This window comes from Canis lupus, chromosome 18 (genome assembly GCF_011100685.1).
Source record: "Canis lupus familiaris isolate Mischka breed German Shepherd chromosome 18, alternate assembly UU_Cfam_GSD_1.0, whole genome shotgun sequence".
NCBI lineage: Eukaryota > Metazoa > Chordata > Mammalia > Carnivora > Canidae > Canis > Canis lupus.
In genome coordinates, this window is record NC_049239.1 from 54,382,192 (window position 1) to 54,403,185 (window position 20,994).

General features: G+C 47.5%; 1 protein-coding gene across 5 annotated transcripts; it reads left to right on the forward strand.

The window, feature by feature from the left end:
- Positions 1–45: 45 nt before the first annotated feature.
- STX5 (syntaxin 5) lies at positions 46–20,702 on the forward strand. Of its 5 annotated transcripts, none has more exons than XM_038564220.1 (11): positions 109–288; positions 1,060–1,218; positions 2,415–2,485; positions 2,660–2,715; positions 2,831–2,901; positions 7,441–7,557; positions 7,642–7,698; positions 7,871–7,952; positions 8,419–8,525; positions 8,693–8,814; positions 19,951–20,147. In XM_038564220.1, the coding sequence occupies exons 2-11, from the start codon at positions 1,156–1,158 to the stop codon at positions 20,108–20,110; spliced, it is 906 nt and encodes a 301-aa protein (XP_038420148.1). In that variant the 5' UTR covers positions 109–288; positions 1,060–1,155; the 3' UTR covers positions 20,111–20,147. The 5 variants fall into 5 exon arrangements, with proteins under 5 accessions (XP_038420149.1, XP_038420148.1, XP_038420147.1 ...); XM_038564219.1 differs by having other exon boundaries at positions 110–288; positions 1,127–1,218; positions 19,951–20,702; XM_038564222.1 differs by having other exon boundaries at positions 150–288; positions 975–1,218.
- The last annotated feature ends 292 nt before the right edge of the window (positions 20,703–20,994 follow it).

Genomic DNA, 20,994 nt, shown 5'->3' on the forward strand with positions numbered 1-20,994 from the left:
CCCAGCCCCCTGGGCTCCGGCCCTGGCTCCTCGGGGGCGGGGTCGCGGGCGGCCTAGCCAATGGGAGGGCGGAGTCGCTCCGGCGTTTGGTGGGAGGGCGTGTCTCTCGGTCGCCGGGCTCCGAGAGGCGTAGCGCCGCCCTCCCGTCACCGGGGGTGGGGCTACGTGTGGGTGACGTGGCGGCTCCTAGTCTTTGGTCGGATTTCGGCGGATTCGGCGCTCGGGGAGGAGGCGGTGACCACCCAGGAGACTGTGGCAGTGGTGGCGGCGGCAGGCGGCAGAGAGGAGGTAGGACTCGCTCCAGAAGGGGCCTGGCTGCCGTGTCCGCTCCGGGCAGCGGCTTTCCGGGGGCGGTGACGTGAAGGGGGAAGGGAACCTGGGGCGAGCGGGCTAGTCTTGCCGGCCGGGCTCGGGGTGAGGGAATACTTCGCCGTCCAATCAGGAAAGCCCCTGTTGAGAAAGACGTCGGCATTAGCCAATCACTGGTTGCAGTCCCCCAGGAGGCGGGACTTGGGCGGGGGAGGAACTTCCTGTTTCAAATAAACACCCAGAGATTTCCCCCCCCTCCGCCTACCGAAGTGTGTCCCCCTCAGGAGGCCGGTCACCGTTTCTCCCTGAGGAGTCGAAGGGATCTGCGGATACGAGAGGGCCCGGTTAGGACCTAGGGCAGTTGCACAGGGCGGGCTGGAGCCTCGGGGCCCCGGGACCTGCCTCTGGCCCCGTCTCGGCTTCAAGGCCCCCGGCCCCGCGCTCTGGCCGCCCGAGCCAAGTTGGAAGAGTCTGAGGAGCTGGACCGGCTGGGCCAGAGAGCGGGGCCCTGCCCGCCGCCGTGGGCCGGGCCCAGAATTTGCGGGTGGCTTTTGGGCGCGAAAGTCCGTGCCAAGTGCAGAAGGGGCCCAAGGATTTGCGGTGGGGACGGGGGATTTGTGGGGAAGGAGGCCACCTGGGGAATGACACTCTGCCCTCCACAACAGTCCGAGGTTATGCGTCTCAATGATCCCGCGGAAACGCTACGGGTCTAAGAACACGGATCAGGGTGTCTACCTGGGTCTCTCAAAGACACAGGTCCTGTCCCCTGCAACTGCTGGCAGTAGCAGCAGCGACATCGCCCCTCTGCCCCCCCCAGTGGCCCTGGTCCCTCCCCCTCCCAACACCATGTCCTGCCGAGATCGGACCCAGGAGTTCCTGTCTGCCTGCAAGTCCCTGCAGAGCCGTCAGGTAAGGACCAGGAGTGGGAAAGGCAGGAGTGAGCCTTACTGAAATCTAGGAGAGGCTGTGCTCCAGCACTGTTGATTGACATGATGGAGAACTGATCTGGCTTAGAGGGGGCAGTAGGATCTACTAAGCAACAGAAAAGGGGTGGATCAGCTGTCTAGGAGCAAGGACTTACGCTGTTTTGTGAGAAATTACCCCAGAGGGTAGCCTTGCTACTCTGGAAGGAGTATCTCAGGATGAAAGGTGGCTGCGGTATATTTGATTTGGATAAGAAAGAGGTTCTAGAGAGAGCCTTTAGCTCAGAGACAGACACTTTGAATTCTAGTTCTGGAATAGTCCCATCATAAGTTTGCTCTGTGGCCACAGGGAAGTTAGTCTAGTTGGGCCTCAGGGTTTTTTGGGTGTGTGGGGTTTTGTTTGTTTGTTTGTTTTAAAGTAGGCTCCTGTCCAGTGCCGAGCCCAACACAAGGCTTGAACTCCTGACCTGGAGATCAAGACTGGAACTGAGAGCAGGAGTCAGAGGCTTAGCCAACTGAGCCACCAGGCACCCCTGGGCCTCGGTTTTTATATCTATAGAATGAAAAGAGCTTTCTCAATAAGTAATTTTTATCAAAATTACTTTAGAGTGCTTTTTTTTTTTTTTAATTAGATTCCCTTTTTTCAGTCCAGACGTCCTAATCAAAGTGGGACCTGAGTGACTTTAGATAATAGATAATTACTTTAGTAATTTTAGATATTTTTATTGCTCAGCACTTAACAGCCGCTCTTCCGTATGATCTCCAAGAGCTTTCTAGTTATCCTCTTTGATTTCCTGATTGGAGGAATAGAATGGCAATAGTGCTTATCACTTATTTAGGGCTTACAACGTATGGGGTATCTGACTAAAATACTCTATAGTCCTATGTTGTGTGATCTTACCAACAAGAATAGGTGTGTGGATTTTCTTCATCTTATACAAAAGGAAAAGAGATTCAGAATGGTTTAAGGCACTTACCCCAAACCTCCCAGCTGATAAATGGTGGAGTCAAGATTTGAACCTTGGTCTACCCATGTTCAAATCTGAGTTCTAAATGACTGCTACTGATAAGATTAGACTACCTGGTGAGGGTACTAGAGATAATTGAGTTGGACGCTTGAGGAACAGTGGCAGCTGGAAGTGAGGGGGCACTAAACCTTTACCTCTTCATGTTGCATTTCAGAATGGAATCCAGACAAATAAGCCAGCTCTGCGTGCTGTCCGGCAGCGTAGCGAATTTACCCTCATGGCCAAGTAAGTTGAGAGAAGTTATGTTGTGGGATGATGCAGAGTTTGGAGAGGCGTAGGCTTGCCTTCAGTGCCCTTGGTATGAGGGAGGAAGGGCTGCATTGGTTAAGCTGGCGCTAATGGGGGAATAGGCCCTGTCCTTCCCATCCCTGTGGTGCCCTCACTAATGCTCATTTCCAGGCGCATTGGGAAAGACCTCAGCAACACATTTGCCAAGCTGGAGAAGCTGACAATCTGTGAGTGTTCTTGGGGTCTTTCAGAGATGGGGCAGTGAACCAGAGAGGGCTGAGGAACCATACTCCCTGAGCCTTGTCTTTGACCTCCCACGTTGTGGCCTCATTGTCTCTGCAGTGGCAAAGCGCAAGTCTCTCTTTGATGATAAAGCAGTGGAAATTGAAGAGCTAACTTACATCATCAAACAGGTGAGCTATTAGCTATCAGGAGCTAGCCTTCCAAAGAGATCACTAGGATGATTTTCCATTGTCCTGGAAGTCCAGAGCAAGTTTCTAGAGCCAGCCCCAAACATCCTGCTCATCTGTTCAGTCAGCGGACACTTACTGATCATCAGCTGTCACTTGCCTGGAAAACTTGAGGCAAGATTTCCACCTTAAGAGCTTATCATCTGTAAGAGATATCTAGCCCCACAAACTCATAGCAAGTAGAAGACAAGTGGTCTAGACCTTACAAAAAGATAAATGAGACAGTCTGGGGATGCTGGAGAAAATTTTATAGAGGGAGTGAAATCTGAACTGGTTTCAAGGCTTGCATAGAAGCAGTGCAAGAACGTTCCAAACAGAGGAAACAGTGTATGCAGTGGCCCAGCTTCTAAAAGAGAAAGTTTAAGTGTTTGTTGACAAGTGTGTATTCAGATGTTATTTGCTCAGGAAGGCCTATCCTGAGTGTGTTGTTGAGTACCTCACTGTTCCTAACTAAGACGTCCCTTACCTTGCTCTATTTCCTTCTTATACCATTTGATACTTTCTAACATTCTCTATCATCAACTTACCGATGTTTGTTTTTGTTCCCTCTCATCTACCTCATCCCACCACCACCCCTAACAAAGAAAAAAGTTGTAAGTGCCACAAGAGCAGAGATTTTTTTTCCTGCTTGTTCATGGATGCATCCCAAATGTCTGTAATAGTGTCTGGTGTAGACCAGGCACTTACTATTTGTTGACTGGATGACTGGTGGGCAGGAGATGAGGCTGGGAAGGTAGTTTGGTGGCTGGTTGTGAAGATCATTGTGGGCCTTGGTAAGGGAGGATGGAATCAATGCCATAGGCTGCAAAGACAATCAGAATCTGGATTCCAAGTCTATCTGAAAGACACCCCCCCTCCCCCAGACAGCAGAATCTGTACAGTTGTGATTCCTTCCTTTCCCAGCACAATGTCATGAAAATAAAATGTGAAGTTGAACGACCATGGAGGGGGAAAAAAAACAGCCTGGAGCACGGGCAGGCAGAGAGGCTAGGGAGGAGGCTCTGCTCTAGTATGAAGGTAACATGGCAGAGACCAGGGCAGACATGTTCAGGGGGTGCCTGCAGGGTGGAAGAGAGAAGATGCCGTGAACTTTTGGGGCACTATTGTGTAGGCTTTGAAGACAGTTCAAATCCCAAGTTCACTAGTTATGGTGTAACATTGGGTAAGCCACCTGACTGCTCTGAGCCTCAGCTCCCTTATAAATAGAAGGGGGTTAATAACAGCATCTATGTCAGAGGGTGGTCATGGGGATCCAGTTGTTTATTTTTGGAGTCACTTTTTTTTTTTAAGATTTTATTTATTTATTCATGAGAGACACACAGAGAGAGAGGGAGGCAGAGACACAGGCAGAGGCAGAAGCTGGCTCCATGCAGGGACCCTGATGTGGGACTCGATCCCGGGTCTCCTGGATCACGCCCGGGCTGAAGGCTGCACTAAACCGCTGAGCCACCTGGGCTGCCCTGGAGTCACATTATTGAGTGACTTAGCTGCCTGGTTCTGGGGGGAGTCAGTCTGAACAAGACAGGTGTATCTGCCTCGGGGAATTTCCCCTTTAAAAAAAATTTTTTTTTAATTTACCCTTTTTTTTTTTTTTTTTGAGACAGTAGGGGGAGGGGCGGAACAGAGAGAATCTCCAGTAGGCTCCATGCTCAGCACGGACCCCATCTCGGGGCTCAATCCCAACCCTGAGATTATGACCTGAGCCAAAATCAACAATCAGTCACTCAACCAATTGAGCCACCCAGTGCCCCAGGAATTTCCTTTCTAAATGGGTGAACCAGACACTAGACAAGTAGAAAAGTTTCAGGGTGGTGAATCTCTTTAAAGAAACAAGGGAAATGAGAGCAGGCCGGGTTGCTCAGCGGTTTAGCGCTGCCTTTGGCCCAGGGTGTGATCCTGGGGACCCGGGATCGAGTCCCACGTCGGGTTCCCTTCATGGAGCTTGCTTCTCCCTCTGCCTGTGTCTCTGCCTCTCTCTCTCTCTGTCTCTCGTGAATAAATAAATAAAATCTTTTTAAAAAAAGAAAAAAAAAAGAAACAAGGGAAATGAGTTTGTCAGGGTAGGTAATTAATGTGAAAAAATAAATAAAATCTTTTTTAAAAAGGAAAAAAAAAAAGAAACAAGGGAAATGAGTTTGTCAGGGTAGGTAATTAATGTTGATGGGTTGATCAAGTATAGCCTCTGAGAAGTGACATTGAGACCCGAATGGTGAAGAAAAAGTCAGTCATCCAAAGATCTGGTGGGAACACTTTCCAGAAAGTGGGAATAGCAAAGGGAAAGGTCCTGAAGGGTGGGCCACCTTAATGCATCTGATAAACATGAAGGAGGCCAGCATGGCTACAGCATAGCAAGTGAGAAAGAGACTGGGAAGTCAGGGAAATGGACAGGGTCAGACCCTAGAGAGTCTGTGTCAGCCAGGTAGGGTATTTGGTTTGTGTTCTAAATTTAGTGGAAAGCTCTTGGAAGATTTTTTTTTTTAAGATTTTATTTATTTATTCACGAGAGACACATAGGGAGAGAGGCAGAGACGCAGGCAGAGGGAGAAGCAGGTTGCATGCAGGAAGCCTGACATGGGACTCGATCCCGGGTCTCCAGGATCAGGCCTTGGGCTGAGGGCAGGACTAAACCACTGAGCCACCTGGGCTGCCCCTCTCAGAAGATTTTAAGCAGACGGATGATGGCTCTGTTTCCGGTTCAAAAGCTCACTCTGGTTGCTGTGTTGAGAGTGGATTGTCGTGGGCAGGCTGTAAGAAGGTCATTTAGGAAGCTCTTGGTGAGTATTGAGAGAAGGTGATGGTATGGTCTAACGTAGGTTTAGCAGAGAAAGAGGTGAACAGCCTAATTCAGATTATCTGTTGGAATTGACTGGGTTCTCAGTAGGCTCCTGCCAGGGTCCATATGGATTAAGTGGGAAAGAGAGAAATTGAGGATGGCTCTCCAGTGTCTGGTCTGAGCAGCTGGTGACTGGTGGTGCCATTTACCAAAATGGACAAGGAGAGAGAAGGCGGAACAGCTTTTGGTGGGGAATTAGAAATTGTTTCTGTGTTAAGGACAAAAAATAGTTGTAAGCTGCTTAATATGTGTGTAGCAAGCATAGTAAACAGACAAAAGGTGCTCAGTGCTTGGTAAGTGATCAGTAGAGTGTGGTTGTGTTGTGGCATATAAGATGGGTTAAGAGGTGGGAATCTCTGACTAGAAGCTTCTAGTTTGGGCTCCTCACTGGGAAGTGGTACTGCTTTCTAAACCAGAACTCTGCGGAGAGGAGATTTTATTGGGAGAAACCGTGGAATGCAGTTTTGGATGTGGGGCTCTAAGGGGACCGTGTCAGCTCCATAGGGACAGACCAGTTGGCGGTGGGTATTGCCCACGGGTCTCAAGAATGGTTGTTGGTAGAATACTAAGTGGGGGGACTATTGGAAGAATTCTAGAAGTTTCCGAATCTAGGTTGTCTTCAGCCTGATCCTTGGACTCACTATTCCTGACCTATTCTTCCCCACCCCACCCCTATCTCCTGGGCAACCTTTCTCTGCCACTCCCCAGCCAACTTCATCTCTCTTGTCTTATGTGGCCCTTGGCAAGCCCATTCGGGGAGCAGAGGATGCCTTGGTCGGGTGTAGAAAGCCTGGCTGTGCTACTTTACCTCATTGTGTGTGATCTTGGACAATTCACAGCTTTTACTCCTTTGCAATAGTAATTCTTGACAGGAATTCTGTATATAAGAAGTATTTTGTTGGTGCTTCCTGGAAACTACAGAGACTTTGACTCTTCCCTTCACCTGACTGCTGCCACAGGTGCTTTGTTGGTCAGCATGCTCCAGGTGTGAAATTTTGGTCTTCAGAGTAGTTCTGTGGCCATGTGCCTGGCCTCCTGAGGTGGAGTTGGGCTGTAGGATGAAGGGGGTAGTCAGCTAAGCATCTGCCTTCGGCTCAGGTCATGATCCCAAGGTCTTGGGATCAGGCCCTGCATTGGGCTCCCTGCTCTGCCTGCAGATCCCTCTGCTTGTGCTCTCTTTTTCTTTTTTGTCAAATAGATAAGTAAAATCTTTAAAAAAAAAAACAAAAAGGAGGATCCCAAAAACCGTGGCTCAGCAGTTTAGCGCCTGCCTTCAGCCCAGGGCATGATCCTGGGGTCCTGGGATCAAGTCTCACATCGGACTCCTTGCATGGAGCCTGCTTTTCCTTCTGCATGTGTCTCTGCCTCTCTCTCTCTGTGTCTCTCATGAATAAATAAATAAAATCTTAAAAAAAAAAAAAAAAAAAGAATGAGACCGTATTTCTCCTTTTCTGGCTCTACTCTGCAGGGACTGAACCAGAGCAAGGTCCAGAGCTTGGAACCTCCCAGCAGGCCCTTCTGGTCTGACTTTGAAATACCCACACCCCTGCTCGTAACTTCCACTCTGTCCTCTGTGCCAGAGGTGTCCATGTGGGAGAGACATTGGCTGAGGACCCTTTTGTTAATAGTTTTTCTTTGGCTCTCCCTAGGACATCAATAGCCTCAACAAACAAATTGCCCAGCTTCAGGATTTTGTGAGAGCCAAAGGCAGCCAGAGCGGCCGGCACCTGCAAACCCATTCCAACACCATTGTGGTTTCCTTGCAGGTGGGACCTGGGGTCCGTAGAGGGGGAGGCAGAAGGGAGAAAGGTGTTGTCTCCTTTGGCCGACCCTCTCTTCTTTTCTTCTAGTCAAAACTGGCCTCGATGTCCAATGACTTCAAATCAGTTTTAGAAGTGAGGACAGAGGTAAGAAGAATCTATGTAAGGGGTAGGACTCGGGATAAGGGCCCAAGGGGAAATTGGGGAAGAAACAAGTGCAGGGGTGAGGTTAACAGGGTCCTAGGCCAACAGGAGAGTCTCTCTCTAACACCTGCTTTCCAGAGGCCTCAGGACCTTTGCATTTCTCCCCCAACCCCAGAACCTGAAGCAGCAGAGGAATCGGCGGGAACAGTTCTCCCGGGCACCTGTGTCAGCCCTGCCCCTTGCCCCCAACCACCTGGGTAAGTCACTGGCAGTGCAGGGAGCCCAGAGGGGTAAGGCTCAGTTACTTTGGCTGTGACGGCATCCTCTAATCCTGTGAGGGCAGGGCTTGCGTAGGAGAATGGACAGCCAAGGGAGATGCCAGGATTTTTCAGAGATCAAACCTGATTGCTGGCATTCATGACCTGCACTTCATCTCCCACATTCTCACTGTTGGGGCTGAATTCAATCATGGGCAGTAGAATGACAGTTTCCAGTATTCTTTTAATTCATTCAGGTTCTCTCATCTAATTTTCACCACCACCTCTGAGAAGGCAACTATTACTATGCTCCATTTTATAGGGGGAGGAAACTGAGCTCTAGAGAGGTTAGATGACTTGTCCAGGGTCACAAGGCTAGTAAGTGGCAGAGCTGGGATTCAAATCCAGGCCATGTGGGCTTTGAACCTTTCAACCACTAGAAAGTGCTTTTTCTTTCTTTCTCCAGGGGGCAGTGCTGTGGTTTTGGGAGCAGAGTCCCGTGCTTCTGGGGATGTGGCCATTGACATGATGGACTCTCGGACCAGCCAGCAACTACAACTCATCGATGAGCAGGTACCTGGGCTCTGAACTGGGGAGGAGATGCTCCTCTGTCCTCCTCTGCAGGCCACCAGCAAGTGTTTGAAATGTACCTTGAGTAGAGTGGCAACCTGGGAGGGTCCTAAAGAGGCAGGCCCTGCCCTGAGGAAGCTCCTAGCGCTGACGTGTGCTCTCCTTCGAAGGATTCCTACATCCAGAGTCGGGCAGACACTATGCAGAACATCGAGTCCACAATTGTCGAGCTGGGCTCCATCTTTCAGCAGTTGGCCCACATGGTCAAGGAGCAGGAAGAAACCATTCAGAGGTAAGACTCTCTCTCTCTCATCCTAGACAGAAGAGCCTTCTCTTCCCTGTGGGGTGGCATCTTAAATGTTCCCAGGGACAGCTGGATGTCCTTTGGAAGAGTAGAGTGAGTCTGGCCCACCCAGGGAATCCATTCAACAAGTGTTGATGGAGCGCCTGTTTTTTGTCAGGTGCTATTCTAGGTACAGGGGGTATAGCAGTTAGTAGATGAGTGAAGTCTCTGTAGTTTAGGTGGGGAATTCAGTAGGGTGGGTGAGGACAGCTGTTCAAAAGAGTTGACATGAACTTTTCAGGTAGTGATAAGCTCTACACTGAGAATTACAGTGGGATGATGTGTGAAGAAAGGGGCTAAGTGATTCTTCTTGATGGACTCCTAGGCTTCTTCCATATTTTGGCTGTTGTAGATAATGCAGGGAACATAGGGGCGCAGATATCTTTCTGAGTTAGTATTCTCTGTTCCTTTGGATAAATGCCCAGAAGTGGAATTACTGGATCATGTGATTAATTCTATTTTTAATTTTTTGAGGAACCTCTACACTGTTTCCTATAGTCACTGCAGCAATTTGCATTCCCCCTAACAGTGCGTGAAGGTTCCTTTTCTCCACATCATCACCAGCACGTGTTGTTTGTTTGTTTCTTTCCTTTTTTTTTTTTTTGATACTAGCCATTCTGAAAGGTGTGAGGTGGTACCTCATACCTCATTTTTTTTTTTTTTTTAAGATTTTATTTTATTAACTCATGAGAGACACAGAGCGAGCGAGAGAGAGGCAGAGGGGGAAGCAGGCTCCACGCAGGGAGCCCGATGTGGGACTGGATCCCAGGTCTCCAGGATCAGGCCCTGGGCTGCAGGCGGCGCTAAACCGCTGCGCCACCGGGGCTGCCCCCTCATTGTGGTTTCATTTGTACTTCCCTGATGATTGCTTTTTTTTTTTTTTTTTAATTTTTATTTATTTATGATAGTCACAGAGAGAGAAAGAGAGAGGCAGAGACACAGGCAGAGGGAGAAGCAGGCTCCATGCACCGGGAGCCTGATGTGGGATTCGATCCCGGGTCTCCAGGATCGCGCCCTGGGCCAAAGGCAGGCGCCAAACCGCTGCGCCACCCAGGGATCCCCCTGATGATTGCTTTTGAGCATCTTTTCATGTGCTTGTTGGCTGCGTGGATGTCTTCTTTGGAAAAATATCTATTTAGACCTTCTGCCCATTTTGCAATTGGATTTATTTGTTTGCTTGCTTGCTGTTGGGTTGTATGAATTCCTCATATTTTTTGGATATTATCTCTTTTTTTAAAGATTTTATTTATTGGGATCCCTGAGTGGTGCAGTGGGTTGGCGCCTGCCTTTGGCCCAGGGCGCGATCCTGGAGACCCGGGATCGAATCCCACGTCGGGCTCCCGGTGCATGGAGCCTGCTTCTCCCTCTGCCTGTGTCTCTGCCTCTCCCTCTCTCTCTCTCTCTGTGACTATCACAAATAAATAAAAATTAAAAAAAAAAGATTTTATTTATTTATTCATGAGAGACACAGAGAGAGAGGCAGACACAGGCAGAGGAGAAGCAGAGGCTTCATGCAGGGAGCCTGATGTGGGACTCGACCCCGGGTCTCCAGGATCAAGCCCTGGGCCAAAGGCAGCGCTAAACTGCTAAGCCACCAGGCTGCCCTATTTTTTGAATATTAGCCCCTTATGGGATATATGATCTGCAAACCTTTCTCCTTTTTTTTTTTTTTTTTAAAGATTTATTTATTTGTGATAGACATAGAGAGAGAGAGGCAGAGACACAGGAGGAGGGAGAAACAGGCTCCATGCCGGGAGCCCGACGTGGGACTCGATCCTGGGACTCCAGGATCACTCCCTGGGCCAAAGGCAGGTGCTAAACCGCCGAGCCACCCAGGGAGCCCCTGCAAACTTTTCTCCTTTTTTTTTTTTAAAGACTTATTTATTTATGATAGACATAGAGAGAGAGGCAGTGACACACAGACAGAGGAATAAACAGGCTCCATGCCGGGAGCCTGACATGGCACTTGATCCCGGGACTCCAGGATTGCACCCTGGGCCAAAGGCAGGTGCTAAACCGCTGAGCCACCCAGGGATCCCCACCTTTCTCCTTTTTAGGAGGAGAGAACTTTGTTGATAGTTTTCTCTGTATAAAAGCTTTTTATTTATTTATTTTTATTTTTTAAGGATTTTATTTATTTACTCATGAGAGACACATACAGAGAGAGGCAGAGACATAGGCAGAGGGAGAAGCAGGCTCCATGCAGGAAGCCCAGTGTGGGACTCCATCCCGGGACTCCGGGACCACACCCTGAGCCAAAGGCAGACATTCAACCGCTGAGCCACCCAGGCATCCCTGTGTAAAAGCTTTTTAATTTGATGTACTCGCATTTGTTATTTTTGCTTTTCTTGCCCTTCTGGTGTGGAGTCAGGTCCAAAGAATATTGCTAAGTGATGTCAAGGAGCCTGCCACCTATGTTTACTCTAGAATTTTTACTCGATCCCAGGACCCCAGGATCACACTCTGAGCTGAAGGCAGACACTCAACTGCTGGGCCACCTAGGCATCCCACCTTTGATCCATTTTGAATTTATTTTTGTGCATGGGAAAGAAAGTGGTCCAGTCTCATTCTTTTGCATGTAGCTATCTAGTTTTCCCGACACTATTTATAGAAGTGACTGTCTTCCCTGTTTATGTTCTTGCCTCCTTTGGTGTAGATTAATTGATCTTATGTGGGTGGCTTTGTGTCTGGGCTCTCTCTCCTGTTCCGTTGATCTGTGTGTCTGTATTTGTGCCAGTACCGTGCTGTTTTGATGACTATAGTTTTGTAAGTGTAGTTTGAAATCAGGGAGTGTGATACTTCCAGCTTTATTCTTTCTCCAAATAGCTCCAAATAGCTTTGGCTATCCAGGGTCTTTTGTGATTCATAAAACTAGTGTAATATTTGATAAGGTTGGATTTAGGCTTACCATTTTACTATTTGCTTTCTTTTTCTTTTTCCTGGTTTTTTTTTCTTTGTTGTTGTTGTTCCTTTGTTCCTCCTTCCCTAATCTTCCCTTGAACAACTGAAATTTTTTTCAGAATTCTGTTAAACATTTTTTAGCTACATGTCATTGCCTTGCTTTTCTTTTCTTTTTTTTTTTAAGTGGCTGCTCTAGGGATTACAGCATACATCATCAGCTCTCACAGCTTACTTCATATAAGATATAAGAACTTTAGGGGTGCTTGGTGGCTCAGTCACTTGGGAGTCTGACTACAGCTCAGGTCATGATCTCAGGGTCATGAGATCAAGCCCCATGTTGGGCTCTGCGATGAGTGTGGAGCCTGCTTGAGATTCTCTCTCTCCCTCTATTTCTGGCCCTCGACCCTATTTATACACACATTCATTCAAATAAAAACACCAATAAAAAAATACAACAAAGAACTGTCCAATCCTGTCATCTAGCCTTTATGCTCTAGTTGTCCTAATCTGTGCACCTACATACCTTTGAAATCCCATAATCCAGTATTACAGTTTTTGTTTACAAAAATTAAGAGGAAAAAGTTGTATTTCATATTTACTTCTGTGTTTACCATTTCCCTTTTTTCCTCCCCTCCATGGGGAGCCTGTTCTCCCTGTCCCTCTGTCTGCCACTCTCCCTACTTGTGGGTTCTCTCTCTGTCAGATAAAAAATAAAATCTTAAAAAAACAAAATAAAACAAAGAATGAAGGTGGGGGTGCCTGGCTGGCTCGGTCAGTAGAACGTGCAGCTCTTGATCTAGGGGTTGTGAGTTCAGGCCCCATGTTGGGTATAGAGCCTACTTTAAAGAAAAAAAAAGGCAAAAACCACATGAAACAAAAAAGAAAAAGAGATTGAAAGTGAAAAAAAGAAATGTTCAAATAAAGGGAAAGTAAAAGAGCAGATCTGGGGCATCTGGCTGGCTCAGTCTGACTTTTGATTTCGGCTCGGTCATGATCTCCATGTCGTAAGATCCAGTCCTATGTTTGACTCCATGCTCAGTGTGGAGACTGCTTCTCTCCTTTTCCTCTCCCTCCTCCTCCCTCACTCAAATAGATAAAGCTTTAAAAAAAAAAAGAAAAAAAAAGAAAAGAAAAACCCAAACAAACAAAAAACCAGAAAACTGCAGATCTGCGCTACAAAAATGCTATGGAAAGTTCTTCAGGTTAAAGAGGGAAGGGCTACCAAATGGAAACTGGCTATCTGGAATGGTAAAGACTGAACAGAGAGACCTGGAATGGTAAAGACTGAACCACAGAGAACAAACTGAAGGCTGATAAGGAGCAGGAGATGGGCTGGATGGGTGATGGGCATTAAGAAGGGCACTTGTGATGAGCACTGGGTGTTTTATGTAAGTGATGAATCACTAAATCCTACTCCTGAAACCATTATCACACTATGTGTTAACTAAGTAGAATCAGGTCATGATGATGAGGGACTTGATCCTGAGACCCTGGGATCATGACCTGAGCCAAAGGCAGACACTTAACTGACTGAGCCACCCAGGTGCTATCACCTTCATTTTTTTTTTTTTTAAGATTTTATTTATTTATTCACGAGAGACATACAGAAAGAGGCAGAAATACAAGCAGAGGGAGAAGCAGGCTCCATGCCGGGACTCGATCTAGGGACTCTAGGATCACACCTTGAGCCAAAGGCAGGATCACACCTTGAGCCAAAGGCAGACGCTCAACTGCTGAGCCAACCCAGCGCCCCCCCTCACCTTCATTTTTGAAGGATGTTTTCCCTGGATATAGAATTTTGGGTTTACAGTTTTACTCTTAGGCATTTTAAATGTATCACTCTACTGTCTTTTAGTCTTTCTTCTTCTTAAGGAGAAGGCAGTGGTAACTTTATATATGTAATGTGTTTCTCTGGCTGCTTTGCAGATTTTTTTTTTTTTTTTTTGTCTTTAGTTTTCTGCAGTTGACTATTCTCCAAATGTCATTTTCTTTGAATTTCTCTTTCTTCGGAATCTCTGAGCTTTTTGAATCTGTACATCTATGTCTTTCACAAAGTTCAGGAAACGTTTAGCCATGCCCAGTTCCTCAGGATGTTTCAATGTTCTCAGTTCAGTAAGAGGGAAAGCCAGTACAGAGAGCAGAGGAAGAGATGTGGGAGGGGGAGGAGTCCACATGGCTACACATTGCTGCCCACTTGCTCTTAGGCCTTTTGGCAATATCAGATCGTGATTGATCCTTATTCCCCATGGCACCTAGCAGAGAGCTTCCACCCTAGGTTATTGATCATGTGAGACTGGGGGAAGACCTACATTTGCATAAAGCAGGTTTCTCAGCACCAGCCCATTAAGCAGCTTCACATATTTAATTGGCCAAGGTAAAGACAATGGGTCCCTAGCCATCTCACCCTTGGAGATTCCTATGCCATAGGTATGAGTGGAGTGGACTTCAAGGAATCTCCATTTTATATAAGCCCATAGGGAGTTCTAATGAGCATCCAAGTTTGAGAACCCACTAGTTAACAGGATGTTTGTTTATTTATTCAACGACTATGGTACCAGCCATTTATAAGGTGCAGTGAGTCTAGCTGTCTTGGTCCTAGAATCAAGAGCTGATTCTTACCTGGCTTAGCTGAGACCTAGGGAACTCCTTACTGGGTTGTTCCATAAACACTATCACTCCTCAAGCTGTGATGTTGTTGTTGTTGTTGTTGTTGTTGTTGTTGTTGTTTTTATGATAGTCACAGAGAGAGAGAGAGGCGCAGAGACACAGGCAGAGGGAGAAGCAGGCTCCATGCACCGGGAGCCCGATGTGGGATTCGATCCCGGGTCTACCAGGATCGCGCCCTGGGCCAAAGGCAGGCGCCAAACCGCTGTGCCACCCAGGGATCCCTATTTCGGTTTTTTTAACAATGTTTTATTTATTTTATTTATTCATGAGAGACAAAGAGAGAGAGGCAAAGACACTGGTATAGGGAGAAGCGGGCTCCATGCAGGGACCCCTGTGAGGTAGTCTAGCTGGATCTGGGGACAGGAAAGCGTAAAACAGTTCTGGTCCTCGTGGAGCTCATGTCTAGCAGAAGGGATGAATATGGATAATTACTGCTCATCGTTTACTCCGTCATTTCCCTTTGCACCCCAATTTGTAATTGACAAAAATCTCTATCTAGAAAAGTTGGGAGGATGGTACAAACACCTATTTCCTTTTCACCCAGAATTGCCAATTTAATTTTTTCTCACATTTGCTTTCCCTTTTTTTTTTTTTTTAAATTTTTATTGATTTATGATAGTCACACACAGAGAGAGAGAGAGAGGCAGAGACACAGGCAGAGGGAGAAGCAGGCTCCATGTACCAGGAGCACAACATGGGATTCGATCCCGGGTCTCCAGGATCGCGCCCTGGGCCAAAGGCAGGCGTCAAACCGCTGCGCCACCCAGGGATCCCTGCTTTCCCTTTTTTCATCTGTGGAGTGACGCTTCAAGTCCATGCCAATGTCCAGCTCCTTAGACCCATGACTAACTGTCCTTGCCCGATTCATTCATGACTTTTTGTGTGGCAAAGTGGCAGTTTTCCAGTTCATCCGTTGTACATTTATTAGCTGGCATCCTTCTGTAAAGCAGGAGCTTTCTCAAAATATTACTAGGAATAATGGGTTTCTTTCTCATATTCAATGTACTGTATGTAATCCATTACCATCATCTTTTTCATTAGAGTCTGATTTCCTAAACCTGGCCATGTGGAACTCCTTATTTTTTTTTTTAATTTTTATTTATTTATGATAGTCACACAGAGAGAGAGAGAGAGGCAGAGACACAGGCAGAGGGAGAAGCAGGCTCCATGCACTGGGAGCCCGACGTGGGATTCGATGCCGGGTCTCTAGGATTGCGCCCTGGGCCGAAGGCAGGCGCTAAACCACTGCGCCACCCAGGGATCCCAATGTGGAACTCCTTAAAGGCAGCTTCTGTAGCCTCTGAACATGACCCAACTCCTGTCAATCATTATGAAGCTTTGGGGAAACATATACTCTGAAAACTAAAGTCTCAGATCTCCTAGTCAAGGTCAAATTGTCTTTCCAGTTCTGGACTTACTGTTATCTTCTGTTTAACCTTCTTTTTGTTGTCATCCCCAACTTATACTCACCTTCTGATCCTCTGGGTTTCCATACCTCTCCTTCAATCGGGTCACGTATCCTTGCTATTCTAACTCCTAACTCCAGCTCCTTTTTTTTTTTTTTTTTTTTTTTTTTTTTAAGATTTATTTATTTATGGGCACCTGGGTGGCTCAGTCAGTTAAGTGTCTGCCTTTGGTTCAGGTCATGATCCTTAGGTCCTGGGATCGAGCCCCACATCGGGCTCCCTGCTCAGCGAGGAGTCAGCTTCCCTCTCTCCCTCTGCCCCTCCTTCCTGCTCGTGCTCTCTCTCTCTCTCTCAAATAGGAGGAGGGTGGGGCAGAGAGGGAGGAAGAGGACAAGGCGGCTCTGCACTGAGCAGGGAGCCCAACATGGGGCTCATCCTTATGACCCTGAGATCATACCCCGAGCCAAAATCAAGAGCCAGATGCTTAACCTACTGTGCTACACGGGTGCCCTGAGACTCCAGCTTCATAATGCTTGATTCCTTCTCTCTTTCGTTTTTCTTTTTTTTTTTTTTAATTTTTTTTTTTTTTAATTTTTATTTATTTATGATAGTCACAGAGAGAGAGAGAGAGGCAGAGACACAGGCAGAGGGAGAAGCAGGCTCCATGCACCGGGAGCCTGACGTGGGAATCGATCCCGGGTCTCCAGGATCGCGCCCTGGGCCAAAGGCAGGCGCCAAACCGCTGCGCCACCCAGGGATCCCTCTCTTTCGTTTTTCTTACTCTCCATGAGACATTCCTTTGTCCTCCTCACTATGCTAACTTTTCCCATTTCTTCAGCCTTCTCCTTTCCAAGCCCCTATTTTCTGCCCTCCTCATTTCTGTCTTCTCCCTACTACCGTCTCCTGAGTATCCCCATGGATTGCTCATTTTTTCCCCCACCAGAGTACCCTCCCATTAGTTTTCATTCATGGACTCCCATTTAAAATCTTTCTTATGCCAGACTGCATTTACTGTGCATCTGTTTCCGTTAAAGCCATTCTTAATTGCCGAGATGAGCTTTCTTGGGTATGAGAAGACATTTGCGCCCACACTGAGACATGAAATTAAGTCCAAAGGTAGGAAACCTGATACTTGAGTTAGCCACTCTGACACAAATAGGGAATCATGCACAGTCCAGGCTCCTGTATTTGACATTTTGTTTAAATTTAGTTACTTATTTAAGTAATCTCCATACCTAATATGGGGCTCGAACTCATGACCCCGAGATCAGGAGTTGCATGCTTTTTTTTTTTTTTTTTTTTAAGATTTTATTTATTATTTGATGGAGAGAACACAAGCAAGGAGAGTCACAGGCAGAGGGAGAGAGAGAGGTGGGCTCCTGAGCCTGAGGCAGACACTTAGCTAACTGAGCCACCCAGGCACTCCACCCCCCTTTTATTTTTTTTAATTAATTAATTAATTAATTAATTAATTATAGAGACAGAGAGAGAGAGAGGCAGAGACACAGGCAGAGGGAGAAGCAGGCTCCATGCAGGGAGCTCTATGTGGGACTTGATCCCAGGTCTCCAGGATCACACGCTAGGCTGCAGGTGGGCTAAACCGCTGCGCCACCAGGGCTGCCCTCCACCCCCTCCTTTGAAATATTTATTCAGGATACCTGGGTGGTTCAGTGACCAACTCTTGGTTTCAGCCCAGGTCATGATCTCAGGGTCGTGAGATCAAGTCCTGCATTGGGCTCCTTGCTCAGTGAGGAGTCTACTTCAGATTCTCTCTCCCTCTCCCCCAGCCTCCTCTCAAATAAATAAATAAATACAATTTTTAAAAAGATTTTATTTATTTATTTTGAGAGACAGAGCTAGAGCACAAGCAGGGAGGAGAGGGAGAAGCATGCTCCCTATAGAGCGGGGAGCCCGATGTGGGGCTCCATCCCAGGACCGTGGGATCATGACCCCAGCAGAGGCAGATGCTCAATGAACTGGCCATCTGGCACCCCCAATAAAATCTTTTCGGGGTCCTTTTTTATTAAATAAATTAAAAAATTTATTTGGGGCACCTGAGTGGCTCAGTCGGCTCAGTGTCTGCCTCTGGCTCAGGTTGTTATCCCAGGATCCTGGGATCAAGTCCCGCATCAGGTTCCCCACGGAATATGCTTCTCCCTTTACCTATGTCTCTTTCTCTCTGTCTCTCATGAATAAATAAATAAAACCTTTAAAAATAAAAAAATTTAGGGATGCCTGGGTGGCTCAGCAGTTGGGGACCTGCCTTCAGCTCAGGTTGTGATCCTGGGATCCAGGATCAAATCCCACATCAGGGAGCTTGCTTTTCCCTCTGCCTATGTCTCTGCCTCTCTCTCTCTCTCTCTCTCAGTCTGTATCTCTCATGAATAAATTAATAAATGTTTTAAAAAATTATTTTAAAAGATGTATTTATTCATGAGAGAGCGAATGCAAGAAGGGGGGAGGGGCAGAGAGGGAGGGAGAGGGAATCGGAAGCAGGCTCCCCAGCAAGCAGGGAGCCCAATACAGGGCTCAGTCCCAGGACCCTGAGATCATGACCTGAGCCACAACCAAGAGTTGGAAGTTCAGCCAACTGAGTCACCCAGGTGTAGGAGTCACCCTGGGCTCCTACATATGAACAGAAAATAGTTCGCAGGCTTCATGCCTACCTCCTGTGGCCCTGCAGCTTGCACCCATTGGCCCAGGTTTTCTTTTCCTGTTCCAGCTGGATTACCAGGCTACAGCTTTCCGTCCTCAGGACTTAGTGCATGCAGTTTCTGTTCCCACGGACTCCCTTTGCAAAGACCAGGGATTTTCAGGATTGCATATGCAAGGTGGCCAGGAAATGTTTTATTTTCCTCAGCAGTCTCTCAAGAGATGGCGCTTCCTCTGAGGACTTCTCTGTACCTTGGAGAGACATGTTCTCTGAATTGTAGGGCTTTTCTTATCTCTTGACTTCCTGTCCAGATCAAAATGTTTTTCCCGGGATCCCTGGGTGGTGCAGCGGTTTGGCGCCTGCCTTTGGCCCAGGGAGCGATCCTGGAGACCCGGGATCGAATCCCACGTCGGGCTCCCGGTGCATGGAGCCTGCTTCTCCCTCTGCCTCTCTCTCTCTCTCTCTCTCTCTGTGTGTGACTATCATAAATAAATAAAGAAAAAAATATTTAAAAACAAAAAAAACAAAAAAAACAAAATGTTTTTCCCCCATCTCAGTAATGTTTTTTTTTTTTTTTTTTAAGATTTTATTTATTCATGAGAGACACAGAGAGAGAGAGAGAGGCAGAGATCTAGGCAGAGGGAGAAGCAGGCTCCATGCAGGGAGCCTGACATGGGACTGGATTCTGGGTCTCCAGGATCACACCCTAGGCTGAAGGCAGGCACTTAACCACTGAGCCACCGAGGCATCCCTCCTGTCTCACTCAGAACCAGAATTTCCTGACTTTAATGGTCTGTGAGCGTTTTCTCCCATATTACAAACGCAATATTATTCATTAGACAAAAATCAATAAATACTAAGAAGCAAAAAAGTATAATAGCTAACATCTTAGGGGCTCATAGTGTGGGTTGGGCACTTTGTTAACTAATTTGAGGCCTACAACAACTAGAGATGCAGTGTTGTTGTTAACCTCATTTTCCCTCTGCAGCTTAAGAAAATGAGTCTGGAGGTTAAATGACTGGCTCAGAATCACAAGCTAAAGAGTTACAGAGCTGATTTTCAAATCAGAGCGAAGACTTATTTGCGTTACCCTTCCAGAGTTTTTTCTTTTCTATTTTCTCTTTTTTAAAGATTTTATTTATTTGAGAGAGAGTGAGAGAGGATGAGTAGGGAGAGGTGGAGGGACTGGGAGTAGCAGGCTCCTTGAGCACAGAGCCCAATGCGGGGCTTGATCCTGGGACTCCAGGGTCATGACCTGAGCCAAAGGCAGATGCCCAGCTGAAAAAGCCACTGAGCTTTTTCTATACGCAAGTATATATGCACAAAAATGGGGATCCTATTGTATGTAAATACTTTTTACATATTGTGACCATCTTTCCATGTTGGTAAATACACTTCAACAGCATACTTTTTAACCCAGTATCCTTCTGTTTCCTCCTCTTTCGGCCCTGTCTCCAGGATTGACGAGAACGTGCTGGGCGCCCAGCTGGATGTTGAGGCTGCCCATTCAGAGATCCTCAAGTACTTCCAGTCAGTCACCTCTAACCGGTGGCTCATGGTCAAAATCTTCCTCATCCTCATTGTCTTCTTCATCATCTTTGTGGTCTTCCTTGCCTGAACCCTCTCAACTCTGAGGCACTCTGAGCGGGTTTGGAACCCCTTTGGGAGGGTGGCGGGTGGCCATTGCTGCCACTGAGCCTGTGCAGGGTGCTTGGGAGGAAGGCCCTGTTTCCCTGGGACTGCTGAGAATGGCCAATGCCCCTGACCCTTTGACTCTGGCCACCCTGTCCTCCCCTCACCACCCTCAGGCCCTCGAAACACACACAGTTCTGGATGTGTACTCTGCTGTGAAGTGGCTGGAAGGGAGCAGAGGCCAACTAGGGGCTGGTAGGGGAGGTTGTCTCCACTAGGTAGGAGATTTTTAGAAACTCCCCAACCTCTTCCAAAGGAAACTTTGGCAGCAAGGGGAGATGATGCCCTTCCCCTTCCTGAGAGTGAGGAAAGGAAGTGAAACTGCCCCCGGGACCAACTTTCCCATCTGGGTTAGAATTTGACCTCTCTCTTCTTCCTCTCTCCACTACGTGAGGCAGGGGGCCCTGAGCCCCTCAGCTGCCTGCACAACCCCACCTTTGGCTGCTGGTGACTCTCAATCTGCCAAATGCGCTGCAGCCCATTTTCTCCCAATTACAGCAAGACTGTCAGCCTCATTAGCCATGTTGTCATTTCTGGGTGGGAGCGTCGAGGGCCTTCACAGCCTGTGGAGTGAGTGTGCTGCCTAGTACCAGAACTGCAAAGCTGGGCTGATGGCTCTGAGGGCCGAGCTTTGGGGTGGGTGCACACAGCTGCCTCTGGGCTGGGAACAACCAAGTGCAGCAGCGTTTCATTAGCATGGAAACGTCAGAGGGGGAAGCACTACCCCAGAATGGGTCCCTGATTGGTGCCAACTTCCAGGATCATCTCCAGTAGTACTTGTACCTGTTTCAGCTGCATCCTCTACCCAGC